The 24,541-nt window shown below is 42.5% G+C and overlaps 1 protein-coding gene across 4 annotated transcripts in view; it reads right to left on the minus strand.

Annotated features, from left to right (window-relative positions):
- The window catches only part of KIF27 (kinesin family member 27), a 342,610-nt gene that overhangs the window by 35,767 nt on the left and 282,302 nt on the right, over window positions 1-24,541 (minus strand). For 3 of the 4 annotated variants that reach the window (XM_029616875.1, XM_029616884.1, XM_029616868.1), the window contains 2 exons: window positions 20,048-20,246; window positions 8,478-8,642 (listed from right to left, as the gene is read on the minus strand). In XM_029616875.1, the coding sequence (XP_029472735.1) occupies window positions 8,478-8,642; window positions 20,048-20,246 (364 nt within the window). Of the gene's footprint in view, window positions 1-4,554; window positions 4,637-8,477; window positions 8,643-20,047; window positions 20,247-24,541 lie in introns of all 4 variants that reach the window. The other variant, XM_029616894.1, reaches the window with a different exon arrangement.

The raw sequence follows: 24,541 nt of genomic DNA on the forward strand, positions 1-24,541 counted from the left end.
TAGTGGATAACACATTGAAATTGTCGGTTCAGTGTGCTGCGGCAGTCAAAAAAGCAAACAGAATGTTGGGAATTATTAGAAAGGGAATGGTGAATAAAACGGAAAATGTCATAATGTCTCTGTATCGCTCCATGGTGAGACCGCACCTTGAATACTGTTAACAATTCTGGTCGCCGCATCTCAAAAAAGATATAATTGCGATGGAGAAGGTACAGAGAAGGGCTACTAAAATGATAAGGGGAATGGAACAACTCCCCTATGAGGAAAGACTAAAGAGGTTGGGACTTTTCAGCTTGGAGAAGAGACGACTGAGGGGGGATATGATAGAGGTGTTTAAAATCATGAGAGGTCTAGAACGGGTAGATGTGAATCAGTTATTTACTCTTTCGGATAGTAGAAAGACTAGGAGGCATCCATGAAGTTAGCATGGGGCACATTTAAAACTAATCGGAGAAAGTTCTTTTTTACTCAACGCACAATTAAACTCTGGAATTTGTTGCCAGAGGATGTGGTTAGTGCAGTTAGTATAGCTGTGTTTAAAAAAGGATTGGATAAGTTCTTGGAGGAGAAGTCCATTACCTGCTATTAAGTTCACCTAGAGAATAGCCACTGCCATTAGCAATGGTAACATGGAATAGACTTAGTTTTTGGGTAATTGCCAGGTTCTTGTGGCCTGGATTGGCCACTGTTGGAAGCAGGATGCTGGGCTTGATGGACCCTTGGTCTGACCCAGTATGGCATTTTCTTATGTTCTTATATTCTTATGAGGATGTCCGAGCATGCACCAAATGTACCCAACAGCGTGCAACAGGCACAACAACTGGGGTGGAATTTGGTAGAGGGCATCCTGAACCCTACCGGGCAGGCGGAAGGGTGTTGGTACGTTATGTTGGAAACAGGTTACGCAAGACAGACTGGCCGAAGATGGAATCTTGTCTTCCGGCTTTGTCCAAGCAATAGTGGGCTGTAAAAATATGGAGAGAACTCCAGGTGGCAGCCCTGCAAATGTCAGGAAGCGGCACCGATCGTAGGTGTGCTACTGAAGTCGCCATGGCCCTCACAGAGTGTGCTTTAACACGGTCTTGAAAATGAATGCCTGCTTGCTGATAGCAAAAGTATATGCAGTCCGCTAGCCAGGAGGAGAGAGTCTGCTTACCCACAGGTTGCCCTAATTTGTTGGGGTGGAACGAGATGAATAACTGAGTGCTCATTCTGTGGGCAACTGTACGGTCTAGATAAAAAGCTAGAGCCCATTTGCAGTCAAGGGTATGCAGAGCCTGTTCCTCTGGACTGGAATGGGGCCTGGGAAAGAAGGTAGGTAGTATGATGGATTGATTAATGTGAAACTCCGAAACTACCTTAGGTAAAAATTTAGGGTGAGTGCGAAGTATCGCCCGGTCCTGCAGGAGTTTAGTGTAAGGTAGATAGGTAACTAGGGCTTGTAACTCACTAACCCTGCGAGCTGAAGTGAGAGCCAAAAGGAAAATCACTTTCCATGTGAGATATTTTAGGTCACAGGTGTTGAAGAGGCTCGAATGGGTGGTTTCATGAGCCGACCGAGAACCAGATTAAGAAGAGGCTGGAAGAGGCTTGGAAGATGTAAAGGTGGCTTGATGTGGAGCAAGCCCTTCAGAAAGCGTGTTAAAGGGGTTTTGTACTGATATAGGGGACATTCCCGACACCTTTATGGAAGGCGGCTACCGCACTGACATGCATTCTGATGGGAGATGTCTTGAGACCCGACTCTGACAGATGCCAGAAATAGTCCAAAAACTTTGGGATTGGACAGGAAAAGGGATAAAGGGACTGAGAAGCGCACCATGATGTGAACCTTTTCCATTTATAGGAGTAAGATTTTCTCGTGGAAGGCTTCCATGAAGCAATCAAGACACAGGAAACTGGATCTGAAAGGTTAAGTGGTTGAAGGATTAACCTTTCAACATCCATGCCATCAGGGACAAGGCCTGAAGACTGGGATGGTGTAGGCTCCCGTTGTTTTGGGTGATCAGCAGGGGGTCCTTTCCCAAGGGAATGTGCCTGTGGATGGAAAGATCCTGTAGTACTGGAAACCACACTTGGCATGGCCAGTGAGGTGCTATCAGATCATGGTTCCCTTGTCCTGACGTAGCTTCACGAGAGTCTTCGAGAGAAGAGGAAGTGGAGGGAATGCATAAAGCAGACCGGTTGCCCATGAGAGGGAGAATGCATCTCTGGGCTGAGAGTGTTTGCTGCGAATGAGGGAGCAGTAATTGTCCACCTTGTGGTTCTGAGGGGACGCAAAGAGGTCTGTCTGAGGGTATCCCCATTGTAGAAAGATTGAATTCGCTACCGAGGGGTTGAGAGATGACTTGTGCGGTTAGAAGATGCGACTCAGCTTGTCTGCCAGCACATTGTCCACTCCCGGTAAATAGGTGGACCTGAAGTACATCGAGTGGGAGAGAGCTTCTGCCCAAATCTGCGCAGCTTCCTGACACAGAAGGAAGGAGCCTGTGCCTGCCTGCTTGTTGATGTACCACATGGCCACCTGGTTGTCCGACTGAATCAGGATGACTTGATTGGAAAAGCAATCCTGAAAAGCCCTGAGAGCATATCGCACTGCTTCAAGCTCCAGGAAATTTATCTGGTGTTTGGCTTCCTCTGGAGACTAAGATCCTTGTGTCTGCAGATCGGCCACGTGGGCTCCCCACCTGAAGTTGGAAGCGTCGGTGATGAGAATGACTTGAGGATCTGGCTTTTGAAAGGGCAATCCCTGGAGGAGATTGGTCTGATTTTTCCACGGCGAGAGACAGACGGAGTGAGTCGGAGATGTGGACAATGGTCGACAGAGGCTGAATAGCTTGAATCCATTGTGATCTCAGAGTCCAATGCATGAGTCTCATGGCCAAGCGGGCCATTGGTGTGACATGGACTGAGGATGCCATGTGTCTGAGAAGGACAAAGAACTGGCGAGCTGTTGCAGTATTCTGAGACTGCAACTGGTGAGCGAGAGACATGAGAGTTAGCGCTCGTTGTTGAGGTAGAAATGCCTTTGCCTGCAAGGTGTCCAATCTGCCCCAATGACGACAAGGTTTGAGATGGGACTAAATAGGATTTTTCGTAATTAATTAAAGAACTTGTTTCCCGTTTAACCCCAACTCCTTCTACAACCAACCTGCTATGATCTTTGGCTGACTCATTTCAACAACAATGCTTCAGTGTTGCTTCACTACAAAATGACTCAGCCTCTAGCTTGCTAATCACCCATATGTGAGGACTAGCATCCTGCTTGTCCTGGGATAAAGCAAAATTGCTTACCTTGTAATAGGTGTTATCTCAGGACAGCAGGATGTAGTCCTCACGAAACCCAACCGCCACCCCGTGGAGTTGGGTCTCATACCTTTTATTATTTTATTTTTTGCTAAAGCTTATTGCTACCTACGAGACTGGAGTGAGACCCCTGTGGCAGAGAATATCATGGCATGCTGGGCATGCTCAGTAGCCTCAGGCTGCCAGTCAAAAGTTTCTAGAAACTTTAACAGAAGTTTTTCCCGCGATAGGGCTCCGTCAGTGATGTCACCCATATGTGAGGACTAGCATCCTGCTTGTCCTGGGATAAATATTGTTTTGCTATTCTGTAAAAATTACAGATGCATGACCCAAAAATTCCTTTTAAATTCAAATCACATGCCAGACCATTATAATAAATAATACTACTGCCTCATCAATAGTTCTTCCATCAGTTGCAGGCAGAGAATACTGGCTCAATCTGGTCTGTGCTCATGGATATAGTAGTGATGCCATGATTTAAAAAAATAAAAATAAAAAAGAATGTTCTCTGCCTCTATCACCTGGATGAGGGACTAAACCCAATTGTTCTGGGCTGGTGTTGCAGAAAGAAAAGGAAAGAGACCATAAAATTTAAATAGAAATGTGCAGATAAAAATTGAATTGGAAATCACAACAAGCCAGACTTATATTATGCAGTGTAACAACGGAAAACAGAAACATCACCATTCCTCAAAAATCAAACAATAAAATCAAGAAATATAAAATTATACTAATAAATATTTTAAAACAGCTGAGAAATAGAACATCCAATAATTAAAAACTCACATACATGTTTTAAATATTTTCCAAACACCAATAAAATATTTCAAAACAGCAGATACATTAAATAAAATAAATAATTAAAACTAATAAGAATTAAAAAATCTCCTGCTCTCCATACCTGAGAACTTTTGATTTCCAGTCACCCTAAGAATATCTGACATAGGGGTGGAGAGTACAAAGGGGACACAGATACTTTCTCCTCTCTTATATACATACATTCATACACATTTATTTTTATTTTATTTAGATTTAATATACCCACTGTAAAATCAGATATCCACATATTCATTCTCGCATATAGTCTCATAAACACACACTGACTTGCATGCTCATACATATGCTTACTGTCATCCTCACACATAAACTCATGGACTCATTCACATACACTTACTCTTCTCCCTCCCCATAATGCACAAACAACAGCAGCCACCAGGTAGTAAGTAAAAAAATGTTTTTTTTACTTACATTGGTGACTGAGGGGGATCCAAGCAGGGCTCCATGAGAAAAGGGTCTGGGTAGGCTGTTGAGGTTCCAGGACGAGGTGTCCCTAGATTTGGGGAAAGGGTGGGTTGGAAGGTTGGCTTTTTAAAAATTATTTTTTGCTAAGGCTGAGCATGCGGGGTGCCAGGGCAGAGGAAAGCAGTGGGAAGCCTTCAGTTGGAGGGTCCTGGGGCAGAGCAATTCCGCAGTAGCAGTGCTTGCAGTGACTTGAAATCTAGTAGTTTCCCTGTACCTTTCTTTTGACCACATAGTGGGTGGGGAAGCAAGGTGGCCTCCCAGGTTTGGCTTACTGCATAGCTCAGGGGTGAGGGAGTTTGGAGAAGCTCCTTGGGTCTGGTTCAATTGCCTTGTTTGCCACCTAACACTAACCTGGACTTCTCTTCCCCCTCCCTCATGCTTTTCCCTATGCAAATTTTACTGATGTGCTTTCCTCTCTCACACACATACACTATCACACATGCTTATGTGTCTCTCACATACATACAGTGTATTCAGAAAGTATTCCTGCCCCTTCACTTTTTCCATATTTTGTTATGTTACAGCCTTATTCTAAAATGGAAAATATGTATTTTTTGTCTTCCTCAATCTACACACAATACCCATAATGACAAAGCGAAATCAGATTTGTAGAAATTTGTGCAAATTAATTAAACAAAACAAAACAAATATCACATTTACAAAAGTATTCAGAGCTTTTGCTTTGACACTCAAAGTTGAGCTCAGGTGCATCCTGTTTCCATTGATCATTCTTGAAATATTTCTCCATATTGATTGGCATCAACATGTGGTACATTCGACTGATTGGACATGATTTGGAAAGGCACATACCTGTCTAAATAAAGTCCCACAGTTGACGATGCATGTCAGAGCAAAATAAAAGCAATGAAGACGAAGACTTCATTGTAGATCTCTGGGATAGGACTGTATTGAGGCACAGATCTGAGGAAGGGTACAAAAAAAACTGCCGCAGCATTGAAGGTTCCAAAGACCACAGTGGTCTTCATCATTCTTAAATGAAAGAAGTTCTGAACCACCAGGACTCTTCCTAGAGCTGGTCGCCTATCCAAACTGAGCAATCGGGGGAAAAGGGCCTTGGTTACTCTGACAGAGCTCCAGAGTTCCGCTATGGAGATGGGAGAACCTTTCAGAAGGACAACCATCTCTGCAGCACTCCACCAATCAGGCCTTTATGGTAGAGTGACCAGATGGAAGCTGTTCCTCAGGAAAGGGGACATGATTGCCCACTTGGGGTTTGCCAAAAGGCAAGGTCTCAGAGCATGAGTAAACAAGATTCTCTGGTCTGATGAAACCAAGACTGAATTCTTTGGCCTGAATGCCAAGCGTCACATCTGGAGGAAACCACACACTGCTCATCATCTTGCAAATACCATCCCTATCATGAAGCATGTTGGTGGCAGCATCATTCTGTGGAAATGTTTTTCAGCTGCAGGAACTGGAGGACTAATCAGGATTGAGGGAAAGATGAATGGAGCAAAGTACAGAGAGATCCATGATGAAAACCTACTCTAGAGTGCTCTGAACCTCGAACTGGGGTGATGATTCACCTTCCAATGACCCTAAGCACACAGCCAAGACAACTGCAGGATTGGCTTCGGCACAAGTCTGTTAATGTCCTTGAATGACTCAGCCAGAGAGACCTAAAAATAGCTGTGCATTGGTGCTCCCCATCCAACCTGACAGAAATTGAAAGGATCAGCAGAGAAGAATAGTAGAAAATCCCCAAATCCAGGTGTGCCAAGACTGTAGTGTCAAACTCAAAAAGACTTGAGGCTATAATCGCTGCAAAAGGTGCCTCAACAAAGTACTGAGTAAAGGGTCTGAATACTTATGTAAATGTGATATATCAGGGGGTTTTTTCTATTAATTTGCACAAATGTCTACAAACCTGACTTCACTTTGTCATTATGGGTTACTGTGTGTAGCTTGAGAAGGGGGAAAAATGCATATTATCCATTTTAGAATAAGGTTGAAATGTAACAAAACGTGGAAAAAGTTAAGGGGTCTGAAAAGTTTCTGAATGCACTGTACACTAATATATACACATGCATGCTTTCCTCTCTCTTTCATACACAAACACACACCACAAACATTCTTCCATCTCTCACACATACACTAATACACACACATGCACACACTTCCCTCTCTCACACAAATATGTTAACACACATGTGTACTTCTCTCTCGCACATACATACACGAATACATATATTTATGTGTGCTTCGCTTTCTCATAAACATATACACTAATACACAAAAATATGCATGTTCCTCTCTCTCTCAGACACCTACACACACATATGCACTTATTTATTTATTTTAAATTATTTGTAGCCCATACCCTCCAAAGTTTGGGGCGGGTAACAATATTACACACAAAAAAAAAATAAATAAAAACAATAGCATCTTACAGAACAAGCAATAAAAATATCACTTCCCTCTCTCTTTTACATACACACACATGCACCAAATAACACATATATACACATACACACAGACTCCCTTTTTCTGTCACTCATACATGCTCTAGCCTCTCACTTATGCTAAGCTTCTCGTGCTTGCAGGCTTCTGGCTGGATGGATTACTTCTCCCTATCCAGGCTCAGATCCTCAAATCTTACCTTACCCCTCATTCTTCCTCCCCATCCCAGGTACAATACTCCTTTCCTCCAATTTGTTCTCTTATTTCTCCAGAGGCTTGAAACTCCTCTCCTCTCCCAGTTCATCTCCTTGATCCCCGGGGGTATCGTCAAGCTTCAGTGGGGATTAAAGAGAGAGAGAACTAGTATTCTATCCCCTCTGAGATTTGACACCCCTTTCTCTGTCTTGACTTGCACAGGAAAAGAAAATAGCAAGCAACAGCTGTCTTTCTGCTTCTAACCTGCACAACTGATTTTCAGACCAACCTTCTCTTATCCTTTGAAAGTGGCTGCTGCCTCCTCCTTCCTCCGCTTCTGGTCCCATGCAGGTCAACATGGTCCCCCCCCCCCTCCTTGTAGCCCAAATTTCCTTCTGCTTTTCAATTCCTCCTCTTCCGATCAAAATCTAACATCCCCCCTCCTGACTCTCCTTTTGCTCACGCATCAGTTGATCCTGCTCATTGTTTGCCTCTGCTGCTTTTAGCCTTCTTATTGACTGTGTGGCAGCATGGAACCAGGAAGATAAATGTCTACAGATATGCGTTTGCTCCACTTGCTGGGATCAGCTTTAAATTTCTTGTTGCTGCTGCCTCTGTTGCTGCCCTCAGGTGTGCTGCTCAGACTCGGGGCATTGCCAGTTGGACTCAGGGCACAGGCCCTGTGTGCCCGGGCCTAATGATGCCTTTGTGCAATAGGTTGCAGTGGAAAATTCACCTAAAACTAGCAGGTTAGATTTAGGTCAGTTCAGGAATAGCTATGGAACTAACTGGGTAGCATTGAATTAGTGCCAGCCAGTTAACTTCTTTTCTCCAACTCAACACCATCTTCAGGAAACTAGGTGGCTATCTTTAGCTACTCAGCAGTATTAGATCTTCAAATATCTGGTCTAGTCTAACTTCGGGGGTTAGCTGGCTAACTCATTTTGAAAATCCACCCCTGAATAGCAATGTCACTAGAATCTTTTGCTACACAATGAAATACACTTCTGAACAGCTAGTTTCTTAGTTTTCTAGCAATATATAGCATTAGTTTGTAAGGTTACATTTTCTAGCAATGTTACTTCTTTAAAATTCAATCCTTATATAAAGCCCTTTCCTATTTGCTTCAATAGATAGGGGATTCAAGTCTTTGAGACATGGGTCATTTCTGCATGAAACTCATGTTATATAGACTCACATGGTAGAATACTTCATTATAAAATTAAAAATCAATGTTAGTATAGCATACATACGTTTAACAGATGGCAACTGCTGAGGACGTATGTCCCCTACTAGCTCCCTTAGTTTCTTCTTCAGTTCTCGACTAGAATTCTTGTAGAAGAACAGATCTTTTTCCAGCTGCTGCACTTTAGTTTCATATATTTTGATGCTTTCTGCAATACCATCACCATCTTGATCTAAAAAAGTAAAGCATACTCAGCTCCAGTTGGCATTATCACTTTTAATAGTGACATAAAGAAATATGATCCTCTACTCTTCTATAGCTGGATTCAAAGATTTTTCCCCCCCTCAGCTTAATAGGACAAAAATCTTGATTAATCAAGTCCCTAATATCTTAATTTGTAGGCCATATTCATTGTATATTCCTCAATTGCTTGTTAAGCCCTGCAGTTCTCATTCATGAAGGGACAGTAACTTAAAAAAAAAAAATAGCACGGCGGCCATACATGCACATATGTGTGCGTGAGCAGACATACACTGGAATTTTCAATTATGTGCACAATTGCGCACATATGATTTAAAATACACCTACCGCGTGAAAGCGTGCCCCTAATTTTAAGCTGTTACTTGAGCAAATGGACTTTGCGTTATCTTCTGTAGGATTTTGTTGGCTTTAACGGATGCACATAAGTGGATTTTAAATGGGTGTGGGATAAACACTGTGGATCCATAAAGTCTACAGGATGTAAGAACATAAGAACATGCCATACTGGGTCAGACCAAGGGTCCTTCAAGCCCAGCATCCTGTTTCCAACAGTGGCCAATCCAGGCCATAAGAACCTGGCAAGTACCCAAAAACTAAGTCTATTCCATGTAACCATTGCTAATGGCAGTGGCTATTCTCTAAATGAACTTAATAGCAGGTAATGGACTTCTCCTCCAAGAACTTATCCAATCCTTTTTTAAACACAGCTATACTAACTGCACTAACCACATTCTCTGGCAACAAATTCCAGAGTTTAATTGTGCGTTGAGTAAAAAAGAACTTTCTCCGATTAGTTTTAAATGTGCCCCATGCTAACTTCATGGAGTGCCCCCTAGTCTTTCTACTATCCGAAAGAGTAAATAACCGATTCACATCTACCCGTTCTAGACCTCTCATGATTTTAAACACCTCTATCATATCCCCCCTCAGTCATCTCTTCTCCAAGCTGAAAAGTCCTAACCTCTTTAGTCTTTCCTCATAGGGGAGTTGTTCCATTCCCCTTATCATTTTAGTAGCCCTTCTCTGTACCTTCTCCATCGCAATTATATCTTTTTTGAGATGCGGCGACCAGAATTGTACACAGTATTCAAGGTGCGGTCTCACCATGGAGCGATACAGAGGCATTATGACATTTTCCGTTTTATTCACCATTCCTTTTCTAATAATTCCCATCATTCTGTTTGCTTTTTTGACTGCCGCAGCACACTGCACCGACGATTTCAATGTGTTATCCACTATGACACCTAGATCTCTTTCTTGGGTTGTAGCACCTAATATGGAACCCAACATTGTGTAATTATAGCATGGGTTATTTTTCCCTATATGCATCACCTTGCACTTATCCACATTAAATTTCATCTGCCATTTGGATGCCCAATTTTCCAGTCTCACAAGGTCTTCCTGCAGTTTATCACAATCTGCTTGTGATTTAACTACTCTGAACAATTTTATGTCATCTGCAAATTTGATTATCTCACTCGTCGTATTTCTTTCCAGATCATTTATAAATATATTGAACAGTAAGGGTCCCAATGCAGATCCCTGAGGCACTCCACTGTCCACTCACTTCCACTGAGAAAATTGCCCATTTAATCCTACTCTCTGTTTCCTGTCTTTTAGCCAGTTTGCAATCCACGAAAGGACATCGCCACCTATCCCATGACTTTTTACTTTTCCTAGAAGCCTCTCATGAGGAACTTTGTCAAACGCCTTCTGAAAATCCAAGTATACAGAAAATCTGTGAGATTGTCCAATGGTTGGGCTTGTTTTAAAGCCCCATGCTCTTCCTGATTCTTGGTTACTATATAAAAGATTTTCTCTATTGAAGGAATATCTTCAGGGGCAATTAATAGATTTTGGTTTAAGAATCTTTTGAATTGTTCCAAATGTGATATTAATTTTACTGAGGGAAAGTTCAAAATTCTTACATTTTTATAGCGATAGTTGTTTTCTAATACCTCAAGTCTTCTTGAATTCGATATTTCTCCCTTAATCAATCCTACCTGTTCCTCTTGGACCTTAATTAACTGTCTTTCTAAATTCTCACAGTTCTGGGAATTCTTTTTCACTTTTTCTTCTATTTCTTTTCCTTGTAATTGTACCTCAGACATTTTTTTCTCTAAGTTATTAATTGAGGATTTTAAGTCTATTAACACTTCCCATATGTTTTCAAGTGTGACCCCACCATTGTCCTTGACTTGAAAAATTTTTCCTTTAACACCATTCCCAGTTTCTTGCAGGTAGTTGATGACCTTCATTTCTGAGGGTCCTACCCCCCATCTCCGCGCTTCGGTGTTGAAGTTGAGGGGTCCATAGGTATAGATTTTCCTCCAGTTATCTTTTCTCTCACCAATATTGGTTCATCTATGGACCTCTTTCCAATGCCTTCACTCAATATGTTTCCTCCCCCGAGGTTGGGCATTAAGTCCACATCTTCAGTGAGACTTATTCTGGAAAGCTCAATGGAAGATCAAGTTGAGTCTAGGGGAACCTTATGTGTGAGGTTTATGAAAACTGAGGATAGAGATAAAATCATAAAATTATTCTTAAGGAATCGAGAAAAATTATATCTTACGGAAAAAGTTTGGATGTACCCAGACATAACGAGAAACACACAAATTAGAAGAAAAGATTTTCTTCAGATGGGCTCAGAAGTTAAACAACTAGGAGCCCAGATGATAGTTTACTTCCCATGTAAATGTATTGTAAAATACTTAAACGAACGTTATGTTTTCTTAGAGCCATTGGAACTTAAAAAGTTTTTGGAAGCGAGAGTAAAAATTAACACCCCTCCCACTTAATTGGTCATAGGTTTATAGGATAATATCACTTAAATTACACCTATTCCTAAGATAGTATAATTTCCTTTATTTTTGCTCCAATATAGTAGAAACTTGGACCTTCAAATTTCCTTATAAAAAGGGGTATACATATATATGATTTGATTTATTTTTCTTCTTTACTAACTTTGTTAAGAAATTGTTTTAAGATTTATAATCAATATATGTATCCTTTCAATGACAAGTTGATTGTTGTCTAAAAATGTTTAAACCTAGTAAATAAATAATTTAAAAAAAAAAAAAATCCAAGTATACTATATCTACCGGTTCACCTTTATCCACATGTTTATTAACTCCTTCAAAAAAGTGAAGCAGATTTGTGAGGCAAGACTTGCCCTGGGTAAAGCCATGCTGACTTTGTTCCATTAAACCATGTGAATAAAGCCATGCTGACTTTGTTCCATTAAACCATGTGAATGAAGAGTGGGTGGCTCACGGGAACGACGGCTACTACCTGGTGATAATACCCTTATTCAATAAACATACACACGGTTAATGCAACTCCAACATTGCTCTAAGCTTCAGCGGCAATGAGGATTTGCATTCACAAAAAAGCGGGGAGTAGCTTGCTTGTTACGGCGGTTACTACCCAAACCATATAAGCCTGATACTTCACTTTCAATGCATATCCAACATAGCTCTCTGCTTCACCGGTGCTACTGTTACGCTTGGGCTCCGGTCAGGAGTCGTGAACACCACCCAGCAGGGTGGCTCCAGGTGGAGAGAGACAGGAAGCTAGAAACAGTGTCAGGTTCCAGGCTGGGTCAGGGCAGGCAGCAAGTATCAGAGTCTGGGTTCAGGCTGGGTCAGGGCAGGCGGCAAGTAGCAGTGTCTACGTACAGGCTGGGTCAGGGCAGGCGGCAGTCAGCAGTGTCTGGGTCCAGGCTGGGTCAGGGCACAGTAAGCAGGGCAAGGCAGGACAGAAGGCCCGTAGGCCACACACACACACACACACAGAAGGCCCGTAGGCCACACACCAATAGCGGGGCAAGGCAGGTCAGAAGGCCCGTAGGCCACACACACACAGAAGGCCCGTAGGCCACACACCATAAGCGGGGCAAGGCAGGTCAGAAGGCCCGTAGGCCACACACACACAGAAGGCCCGTAGGCCACACACCATAAGCGGGGCAAGGCAGGTCAGAAGGCCCGTAGGCCACACACACACAGAAGGCCCGTAGGCCACACACCATAAGCGGGGCAAGGCAGGTCAGAAGGCCCATAGGCCACACACACACAGAAGGCCCGTAGGCCACACACCATAAGCGGGGCAAGGCAGGTCAGAAGGCCCGTAGGCCACACACACACAGACAGAAGGCCCGTAGGCCACACACCGTAAGCAGAGCAGGCAGGTCGGAAGGCCCGTAGGCCAGGTAAGAAAAGCGAGGAAGAAGGCCCAAAGGCCGCGCAGGACAAGGAAAGGAAAGGCCCGAAGGCCGCGCAGGGCTAGAGCAGGGAGCCCAGGTGAGCTCAATGCCGAAGCACCGAGGCAACTGTCAGGCAGGGTTATAAGGGCACACCCAGAGCATAGAGTGGACAGAGGAGATGGACTGGGCCTGTCAGGAAAGCCAGCACTAGAGGGACCCCTGGTGGTGAGGTGGTTGCACTGCAGCCAAAACTGTAACAGCTACTGAGTCCAATAATTTAGTATCTGGTCCTTTTTGCCCTTTTCATGGCTGACTCTACATGACCTGCTCCTTATATTTTGAGGTCTAGTTTTCTAGTTACTGTCAATGTAGTCAATTTGTCTGCCACCTTCTGATTTGTAGCTCTTGAAGTACTGTATATGTAATAGTAAAGTTACTACCTGTTTTGGGGCTTGAATATACTTTAATATACTAAAGATATCTTCCCTTGGTTCTCTTTCCTCCTGTAAAGTAAATGGCATATTCTTTACCATTTTTTGGAAAATGGAAAAATATGACATGTCCTCTGATGGTGATGTACTTCTGGGAGGTTGATGAGAGGGGTTTGATGGTAGACCTCCTCATCAGAATGGTATTAGAAACATAGAAATGACGGCAGAAGAAGACCAATCGGCCCATCCAGTCTGCCCAGCAAGCTTCACACTTCTTTCCTTTCATACTTATCTGTTTCTCTTGGCTCTTAGCAACCCTTGGTTCTATTTCCCTTTCACCCCCACCATTAATGCAGAGAACAGTGATAGAGCTGCATCCAAGTGAAATATCAAGCTTGATTAGTTAGGGGTAGTAACCGCCGCAACAAGCAAGCTACACCCATACTTATTTGTTTACCCAGACTGTGTTATTCAGCCCTTATTGGTTGTTTTTCTTCTCCCCTGCCATTGAAGCAGAGAGCTATGCTGGATATGCGTGAAGTATTAGTTTTTCTTCTCCCCTGCCGTTGAAGCAGAGCGCTATGCTGGATATGCGTGAATTATCAGTTTTTCTTCTCCCCTGCCGTTGAAGCAGAGAGCTATGCTGGATATGCATTGAAAGTGAAGTATGCATTGAAAGCCACATTAACTATCAACAAATATTGAATAAGCCTAATAATTGGTAATACATATAGCCTATGAACTCTCCGTTAATTTTACATACTCTTACCCACCCATGTTTTTTTTTTTTGTTTTGTTTTTTGTTTTTTTTTTAAATTTGGAGATAGCAGCCCTCCATCCTTCCGCTCCGTGAAGGTGGTACACCAACCACTGGCCACTGGCATCCCGCTCCGTGAATGCCTCTGTGGCTACTGCCACTCCGTGCAGTGTTTTGCTGCACGAAGTGGCAGGACCTATTACAGAATTATATGATAACTGAGCTTTTCAGCATCAGTGAGCCTTCAGATTTAGGCTGTAATTCATCTGGTAAAATTTCCTGCCTAGATTCATGTGTGGTATTGGGCAACTGAAGTTCAGATTTTGGCACCAAAGTCTCCAATATTTGTGACATTGGGTCTAAATTGGGTGGAGGAGGTAGAGAATCTGGTGTATTAGTGAAATAGTTCTTGACGAAAGTTAAGCCACATCTTCTTTACAAAGGAAAGATACTTCTGATTGGAAGGGGGAATCTCAGTAGAAGAACCATTAGATCCTGGAACACAAATCAGCATAGTTTGCTTAGTGGAAGTAGATTCAGTGTAGCTGAACTTAGTTTGTCAATCATCATCAATATTTTCTTGTTGACCCAAGAAGTTGATAGTACAGACAAAGATAGGTGGCTTTGTTTGTTCACAGCACCACTGACCTATGCCGAAGAGAGATGGCATCAATAATGTATTCTTCTATGCTGATGATTTTTCACTGCTGGAGGGGCCTTGTACCTGGAACCAAAGATTTTGGCAACAAAAAAACCACACATTTTCTTTCCTTCTTTTGTAGAGGGGGAATGGTACCTGCTTCAAGACTTGATTTCAAGTTATGAAGTGCAGCTTGAAAGGACTCTGCTTTCTTTGAGTTAGACAATGGTCCCTCAGCTAAAGATGATTCTCTCTTTGTGAACCAGAGGGTTGTAGAGAACTAAGTAATTCTTTCAGTTTGTAGCCTCTAGTTTTAATGGTCCTTGGAGACATCTAAGCACAAGTGGTGCAATTAGAAATGTCATGGAATAGGCCTAAATATCTGACACATCAGTTTGTGATGGTCAGACAAAGTCATTTTGTAGATGCAGCAAAGATGCCTTTTGAAACTCGGTTTGGCATCTATAGAGACAAGCTGGAAAATAAGTCAAACTCAATTTTGATGTAGAAAAGTAAAAATAGTATTTTTTATATAGAAGATTTGCAACCAAAAAACTAAAATAAAAAACAATAAAACTCAGAAAATGAAAGAAAACTAACTTAGAAAAAAATGCGTACAGCTTAAAGGGAGGAAAATAAATCAATTTGCAAACACGAGAAAAAAAGACTGAGAAGGCTTGCATGGCAGCTACTCAGGAACCCCCACATAAGCTCAGAAAGATCTTCTTGGTCTTCCTGAACTCTGAGAGAGCTGTTTTGATGCCTTCGAATGATGTCATCCACTTATGTGATTGACATTGTCCTGCTTGTTCAGGCAGAAAAGTATATTCCAAAGCAATTTTGTGCATAATTTTGTGTATATCTCAAAGAGACATTCCAACAGCAGAGTTGGGATGAGAACATGATTAATGCAAATACTTTCAATTTTTGAAAGTATGTTTATATGTTGGCACTGGTTCTGCACACACCTGCAAATTTTCGAAGCGGATTTATGTGCATAAATCCACTCTGAAAATTGGGATAAAAATGTAGGGAAATTAAAGGCCCGTATAGCACAGAGCATCATTACAAAAGTTAAGGACCATAATGGCACACTTACTACTGATCCCAGGGAAATAAGACACTGCTTTACTGAGTTCTATGCCAAACTCTATAGTCCTAATAGTAATATATCGGCATCCGCTATCACTTCCTATTTAGAAACCATGGCTCTGCCATCCCTCACACAAGATCAGCAAAATGATTTAGATAGACCAGCAACAGTAAAGGCAGTGCGAATGGTAATTGCCAATCTCAAAATTGGCAAATCACCAGGTTTAGATGGTCTCCTGGGGGAATACTATAAAGCTATGCCTGATCAGCTTGCCACCCACCTAACAGACCTCTTTAACTCTATCAGGGAGGGGGAGCCCTTTCAGCAGCAAGCTAATGTCACAGGTATAACGGCATTACTTAATCCGGGAAGAGACCCTACCCTTTGTGGGTCATATCGACCAATTTCTCTAATTAATCAAGTCTTCAAGATTTTAGCTCGATTGATGGCTATTTGCTTGAATAGGTATCTACCCTCCCTTGTGCATTCAGACCAGGTGGGCTTTGTCCCACAGAGAATGGCAGCAGACAATGTGAGGAAGATTATAGACTTGATATGGTGGGCAAAACGGGAAGGGATACCAGTGGCTCTTCTTTCCATTAATGCGGAAAAGGCCTTCAATCTCGTTCACTGGCCATTCTTATTCCAAATATTAGAAAAAATTAACTTTGGCACTTTTTTCATGCAATGGATTTCACAACTATATACCGTATTTTTCGCTCCATAAGATGCACCTGACCATAAGACGCACCTAGGATTCAGAGGGGGAAAATTAAAAAAAAAAATTTTGTGCTAAACCAGCTCTGTCCCCGGGTGTCTGTGCGTCTTATGGAGCAAAGTAGGGGAGTGCATAACTTTCTCCCCCCCCCCAATTTTGTTTTCAGGTCTGGGGAGGGCCATTTTGGTCCACTCCCCAAATCAGAAAACTTTTATCTTTCTCTGGGAACCCCCCCAAGACCTGCCAACTTAATTTACTACAACCCCCCCACCCTCCTAACCCCCCCCAAGACCTGCCAAAAGTCCCTGGTGGTCCAGCGGGGGTCCAGGAGCGGTCTGGGAGCGATCTCCTGGGCTTGAGCTGTCGGCTGCCAGTAATCAAAATGGTGCCGACGGCCCTTTGCCCTTACTATGTCACTGGGGCCAACCAATGGCAGCGGTAGCCCCTGTGACATAGTAAGGGCAAAGGGCCGTCGGCGCCATTTTGATTACTGGCAGCCGATGGCCCTTTGCCCTTACTATGTCACAGGGGCTACCGCTGCCATTGGTCGGCCCCAGTGACATAGTAAGGGCAAAGGGACGTCGGCACCATTTTGATTACTGGCAGCCGACAGCTCAAGCCTAGGAGATCGCTCCCAGACCGCTCCTGGACCCCCGTTGGACCACCATGGACTTTTGGCAGGTCTTGGGGGGGGTCAGGAGTTTGGGGGGGTTGTAGTAAATTAAGTTGGCAGGTCTTGGGGGAGTCAGGAGGGTGGGGGGTTTTGTTAGATTTTTAGTTTTTTTTATATTCGCTCCATAAGATGCACATACATTTTCCCCCCACTTTTGGGGGGAAAAAAGTGCGTCTTATGGAGCGAAAAATACGGTAATAACCCCAAAGCCATGGTGAAAGTAAATGGGGGTTATGGTGACAAATTTCCCATAGATAGAGGCACCAGGCAAGGTTGCCCACGTTCCCCTTTACTTTTTGCACTCTTTTTAGAACCTTTTGCCACATGTATTCGTGCCTCTCAAACCATAAAGGGGATTCAACTGAGCAATCAAGACTTTAAACTCTCACTATTTGCCGACGATATTATGTTCACCCTTGCAGATCCTGCTTTTTCCCTGAATGGAATAGAAAGTGAACTTTTATCATTTATTGCAGTATCGGGATTTAAGGTAAATTTTGAAAAATCAGAGTTACTAAATATAAATCTGCCAGAAGTTGTGGTTCAAAACATCTCTCGGACATACCCTTTTCACTGGGCAAAACATTCTCTTAAGTACCTGGGGATTCATCTTTCCTCCAATTTAAATAATTTATACTCTCTTAATTACACACACCTAATTAAAGCCGTCGATAGAGATATTGATAAATGGCATAAGGGCCCCTTTATGTGGATAGGGCGCATAGCAATTACCAAAATGAACATCTTACCCAGGTATTTAAATTTGTTTTCAACCGTACCCATGTTTTTGCCTTCCTCTCTTCTCCGTAGAATACAAAAGAGGATTTTTTATTTTATCTTGAGAAAGCAGCCACTGAGAGTAGCTAGGCAGGTCTTATTTCTCCCTAAAAGACAGGGCGGTTTATGGGTCCCAGACGTACAAGCTTACTATGTTGCGTCCCAACTAAAAGCCTTGGTGAACATTGGGCGAGTACAAACATCTAAGCAATGGGTGATGGCTGAACAGTTAATGGTAGGATCTATGCCAATCGGGCATTACCGTGGCAACCACTACGGACGTGGAGGAATATTGCATGTATCCCATGGTCAATGAAAACCACACTGAAGAGTTGGGATAAGTGGAAGAGCAAAGTGGTAGGGAACTACTCATACTTTTACCAATCTCATAATACAGAGTTTGCTGCAGGTTTCCAATCGGTGGTTTTTCTAGCCTGGCAGCAGGTGGGCATCACCACCATAGGGCACCTGCTTCTGGGAGGGAATCAGTTAACCATGGACCAGATAATGGCAACCTATAACCTGCGTGAAGTCAACTTCTCAGCTTATGCACAAGTTAACTATTTCCTTAGAAATTTACGAGGTACGCAGCACTTTAGGGAGACCCGGTCACTCTTTGAAAATTGGTGCATGAATGCCGATAAAGTCTCCAAAAGAGTGTCCAAAATATATCGACTGCTTACTATACATGTAAATCATTCTGCCACTCATCTTCTGAAATGGGAACACAATCTGGGCGAATTGATACCTGCCAAATTATGGGACTCCATTTTCATGAGAGCAAGTAAATGCTCCATATCTGCCAGATTGCAGGAAAACAATTATAAAATGCTGTACTGGTGGCATCTAGACCCTGTGAAACTTCATAAGATGTATCCTACCATTTCTCCCAAATATTGAAGAGAATGTGGTGAAAATGGCTCTTACTTTCATATATGGTGGGAGTGTCAAAAAATAAGACCATATTGGCAAAACATAGCACAATGGGCAAACCAACTTTTCAAACAATCTTTTTCTTGGGAACCCAAAGCTGCTCTTTTAAATGCCTCTATTACAGGGTTGGATTGTTTCCAACAAAAATTATGTATGCACATACTAATAGCACCTCGTACAGCTATTGCTCACCATTGGAAATCAGCAATAATCCCAACCATATATGAAGTGAAGGCCAAAGTACTAGATTACCGCAGGCTGGATTACCTGATGGCGGTCAAGAATAACCGAGTCTCCCTAAATTATAAGATTTGGGAACCGGTATGTGCAATGTCTGTCTGACTTGTTCATGTACACTCGTCATCTTTTAATAGAGCTTTAAAGAAGATCTTCTTGCCTCTCCAAGAATGTACTGTCCATAACAACTGAAAGGCCTGGGGTACGAGACTTTGCTCACTTCGATTACAGTACTTGACATCACACTGCTTCAGGATTATCGCCTAATGTCATAACCTTTTTCATTTTCATTTTTATTCTAATCTTTTAGTGCATATCCGTCTTAGCAAGTTAGGTCTTTTACTCTTTGTTAACGTAAGGCTAAGTCATGAGTGACATGTTGAATTCTTGATGTGTAAACTTTGGAACCCTTTTGGGGAGAGGGGGGAAGGGAAGGGTTCGGAGGGGTGGAATAATTCATACGGCACATAACACTTGAGAAGAACACAATCATATATGTATTATTTGATATTTCATTGTTTATTGTATATGCATTTGTGACATTGTTGAATATTGTTATGTACTTAAAAGTTAATAAAATATAAATTAAAAAAAAATGTAGGGAAAAAGTACCTGCAAACTTTAGCCTATGTGAGCTGTTTGAAAATTACCCTCTTAAGCCTGAATTTTAAAAAGCCTGTGTGCGTAAAATCCGGAGGATACGTGCATGGCTAGGCCGTGTGTGTGCCGAGCGCATTTTAGAAACAGCCACGCACATATCTCCTGGTACGCGCCGAAGCACGCATGTTATAAAATAGCTCCGTCCATGTGCATGTGCTGGGAACCGCATGTACATGGATGCCCGCACGTGTTTTTGAAAATTGACCTCATTGTCTATATGTACACACATATATACATTCACATGCATGCATACCTTTTAAGTGCTGTAATAATAGCTGCATCTTTTGCTCGTGCTCCTTTTGCAGCAGGGTCACTCGCCTGTCACTTTGCAGGGTAAGATGCTCTACTGCAAACTCCAGCTCACGCACAATATTCTCCTGTTCCATGTTCCGCATTCCCATCTCTTCTAACTGCAGCTGTAGTTTACGTTCTGCTTCACGCAGGCCAACAACCTAGCAAACAGAAAAGCTCTTCTGAAAACTATGTCCAGTTACAGTACTGATAAATGAAGACTCTCATAGACATATGTGGGACAACACGCAAGTCAGCTCCCTGTTCAACTTTTCATTTTATGGTGTTTTAAAAAGATAATTTAAAAGAATCACTGTTGCTAGTTGCATACCTTCTTGTGGCTGAATTAATTTTACCTATATTTAATTATTAAATACATAAAACATTCAAGAAGAACTGCCCTTTACTCTGGATGTAATCAAAAGCAGTGTAAGGCATGTACAGAGGGAAGCAAATTACAATTTTCCATTTAAGATATTTTTAGTAGATGGTGCTCCGATCTTAAAACTGATAGAACAATAGTATAAATTTGATATTCCTTTTGTCCGGCATATATTTATGCACCTCTTTTTCTAAACACAAATTTTGTTAGGAATGTGGCTGGAACCTATTAGTGGCTAGGAAAACCACTGCCGGGGGGGGGGGGGGGGGGGGGCGCAAAGATTGCTGACAGGCACCCAAGAACCATCAGAGTAAGTGTTTATATATGATTTGCTATATTGTTTACATGTGCCTATGTCTGACTAGCTGATTTATAGGAAGGGTATTCTAAGGGATAAAATGCAACAGTATTGCTGAGAAAAGGGGACCTGTATCTAGCCTGGCAGGAGGAAGAGATTAACCATCTTATGTTGAAAACATTCCTGTGGCAAGGATGAATATAAACAAGTGGAGGAACCAAATCCTAGATTTTATGTCTGAGAAGTACCGTAGTTCCTCTTTTCGCTTTCAAGTCAAATCAGAACCAGTGCTGGGATTCTGGTGCCTTGAACTTTCATTCTCTACTACCCAGGGATTTTTGTCCTGTTTTAATAGACCTATCCTCCCTCAGTTCTGGTCAATGCAGCAATGCGTTTGAGGCTGGGAGCCATACACGATGGCTCCTTCTGGAACTTTGTATCATGGACTCTAAATCTAGCTACCAGGTAGGATCCTTAATGAGGATCACGAATCCTTCCCCATCACTCCCATGGACTGAACACTTCATCCACAGCATCCCTGGATGACTCAGGGTGCAGAGGACCCAATCAGGGAATTAAATTAGACCCTCTGCATGGCAATGTTCAGCATTGCCACTAAGCCATTGGGCTGACCTACTTCTGCATTCTCACAAATAGGACAGATGGACAAATGCTTCCTGTTTTTAGTCAGGAAGTGAGTCCCAGCACAGGAAGCCAAGTACAGTGCTCTTTAGTATGTTGATTTAATAAGCATACCAGCACATCGTAAGGCTAAAAATTTTCCAGCCTTCTTTTTTTTTGGCTTGAGTTTGAGGTCAATTACTCTAGTTTTTTGTTTTTTTTTTAAAGAAAAAATTTAAAAATAAATTTTCCCTTTGAAAATGAGCTTGCAGGTCAACCTTCAAGTTGAAAAATACCCCTTCCTTATTATCCTATTACACCAGTCAAGATGTGTGGGTTTCTCCCCTACAAGCAGGTGGAGATAAAGGACACACTTTTTCTGTGACATCATCACTATAGTTACCATGGTGCAGCTCCCATAAAAAGCTACTGTCCTCTGTTTCCAGCAGATGGCAGGTGTACTGGTCTGATGCAGCAGGAACTTGATTCAGAGGCTTTGGCCTTTGCCTGGCTTGGTGGAGAAGTTTTGGCAGTTCTGCATTTCTCAGCACTTTCTGCTTTATTGACAGCAAACTATAGGGTAGGCTTCTGGTGCTTCCCAGTTAAGTGAGCCCTGGGAAAGGCTCCCAGCCCCACAAGGGATTTGGTAGAGCTTAGAGGGTGGGAGTTTGTTTTCAGCTCAGATGGAGCTCCTGTGTGAAGTTGTCTTCCTCCTAATCCCCCCCCCCACTCTGGCTTATTAAAGCTTAAAAAAAAAAAAAAATGGATCAGCCGCTTCTTCTGAAGCAAGCAACTGGAGGAGGATAAGTCTCCAGTGGATGAGGGTGGGGGGAGCGTGGTATCTTTGGGCCAATTTAAGAGCAGAAACCGCCAGACATCAGTCTCTCTTGTCTTTGGGTCTGCAATATTTCTGAGCAGCTTCTGACCACATTGTAATAGAGCTTGGTGGACACCAGAATTTATGTAAGCTGGTGTTTCTGCTGCAGTGCTAGCTCCTACTGTCCAGTTTAAATCAACAGCAGTGATTCTTTGGAGGAGCCTTTGAAGGCCCCTGAGTCCAGCAGCACAAATTTGACAGTAATTATGATGACTCTCAGATCAAGGCGTGGCAGCAGTCAAGTCAAATGCTGGAGTCTGTATTTCCTCCTTAAGAGGTAGCCATTTTGGTAGGAACAACTGCCATTTGGTATGTATTCTGTGGGTCATTCCCGTCCAGTTCTCCTCTCAAACTGAGGCCTTGCATCCTGAGGAGAAGTGGCCTGTTGTGTTCTCCCGTTTGGGGAAAACCTGTGCTGAAGCTATATCAGGTTCCTGCCCTTTCTTTCAAGGGGTTTTCTCTCTGGAATCTTTGGTTTTCTTTGTCATTTTATAACAGGCCTTCTGTGTTGAAGGAGGGGGCCCACAGCTGCCACAGGTCAGGGCTCTGTCCTGGTCATTTCAACCACTGGATTTGGGGTGGCAATAAGAGCCTAATTATCCACAATGATGTTTAGAGCAGAGGACTCTGTGGGATAGTACCACCATTTTTTTCTGTCCTGAAGGAAAAACATGGATATAGACAGTTGTCAGTCCTTAGGAGGAAGGACAGATGGCATCCAAGGGTGAGAATGACTGTGTTCTGCCTATTTGTTAAAAAAAAGTGGTTATGACTTATAGAGTGCCAGTTTTCAGTTTGTGGAGGTTCCACAAGCTTTAGGTCATCTAAAGCTTTATTCTTCAGGCAGTAGTGCAGGGTATGCTCCTAATGAAGTGGGAAGCCCTGAGAATAGTTCAAAGGTGTCAAGCTATACTCTTTCACCGGGTGCAGCAAAATGATGCCCTAGTTCTGGTGAGTGACTGGTAATAGTGGGCACATCAGTCTCAGATCATAAGAATAAAAAGCTTTAGGTTCTATTGAAAAATTCTTTTTCATCCATGTCTTTACTGGTGTAGATCATTATCTATGATGTCTAAGTAGCTCAGGTACTTGGCACTGGGTTCAGCAGCTCCCTGAAGATCAAGAGACAGTTTGGCTGGAATCCAGGGCTGCTTTCCTGGAAGATGCCTTATATACCTTTATTGGGATCTCTTCTAGTCCTGTAACCTCATTAGTTGCAGCGTGAAAAATATTGTGGCTACGGCACTGGGTGGCAAATGCTTCTTCCAAAGCCTGTCTACACAAGCTTATTTTCAAGTAGGAAACTGTTTCTTTGGCAAGGTCTTAAACAAACTTGTAAAGGGGAAAACAAAATTTCAGGGATGGTCAACTTCCCAATCATTCAGTGTCAGAAGAAGCAATCAGTCCTTTCAAGGGGCCATAATACCAAGAGGTAAATCATCTGGTTTCGCTGTGTCCAGCAGTTCCATCTCATGAAGGATGATGGTTCCCCTCCTTGAGGGTGCCTGTAAGTGTTCACCTTCAGCAATTTTACCAGGAATGGTCCCACATATCCTCACAGTTGCACCCTAGTTCTTGCCACTTCACTTCCCGATGCTTATATGGTTTCTCCATACGTTTCACTCTCCAGGAGGGTAGTTGCTCTTATTACTCTTGAGTAGCTTCGGCACTTGCAAGCATAGTTCCAGTTCTATGTGAAGCACAGGGGCATGGTCGGTACTCCATTTATTTTGTGGTCCTAAAGAAGGATGTTTCCTATTCGCCCATCCTCAATTTGAAAGGTGAAAATATGAAAACTACTATTCCCATTTCAATATTCCCTATATTCCACTCGTTATGCTTGTTCAACTACAGTTCTACTCTAGTACAATTTTGTTAATTATGTTCTTATTGTTGGCTGTACAAGGTTTAGTTAAATTATGTTCTTATTGTTTGATGTAATTTCCAACTGTTGGTTCACTGTAAACCGAACCGATATGTACTTGTACATGATCTTCGGTATAGAAAAGTATTTAAATAAATAAATAAATATGGAAATCCTTTGTTCTATATCAGTGACTATGAGGCAGGGCAAGTTTTTCTCTTCTCAGAATCTTTTAGATGCTTGCTTCCATATTCCCACCTGGAAAAAATCATAAGTTACATTTTTTGCATGCTGAAAAAGCAATTTCAGTTCAGAGCACACTTATTTTGCTCTCGCCATGGCTCCAAGAACTGTTCCAAGGTAATGGTAGTGGTGGCAGCTTTCTTATAAAAAAGAATGGATTTCCTAGCGTGT

Source organism: Rhinatrema bivittatum, chromosome 1 (assembly GCF_901001135.1).
Source record: "Rhinatrema bivittatum chromosome 1, aRhiBiv1.1, whole genome shotgun sequence".
Taxonomy (NCBI): Eukaryota; Metazoa; Chordata; class Amphibia; order Gymnophiona; family Rhinatrematidae; genus Rhinatrema; species Rhinatrema bivittatum.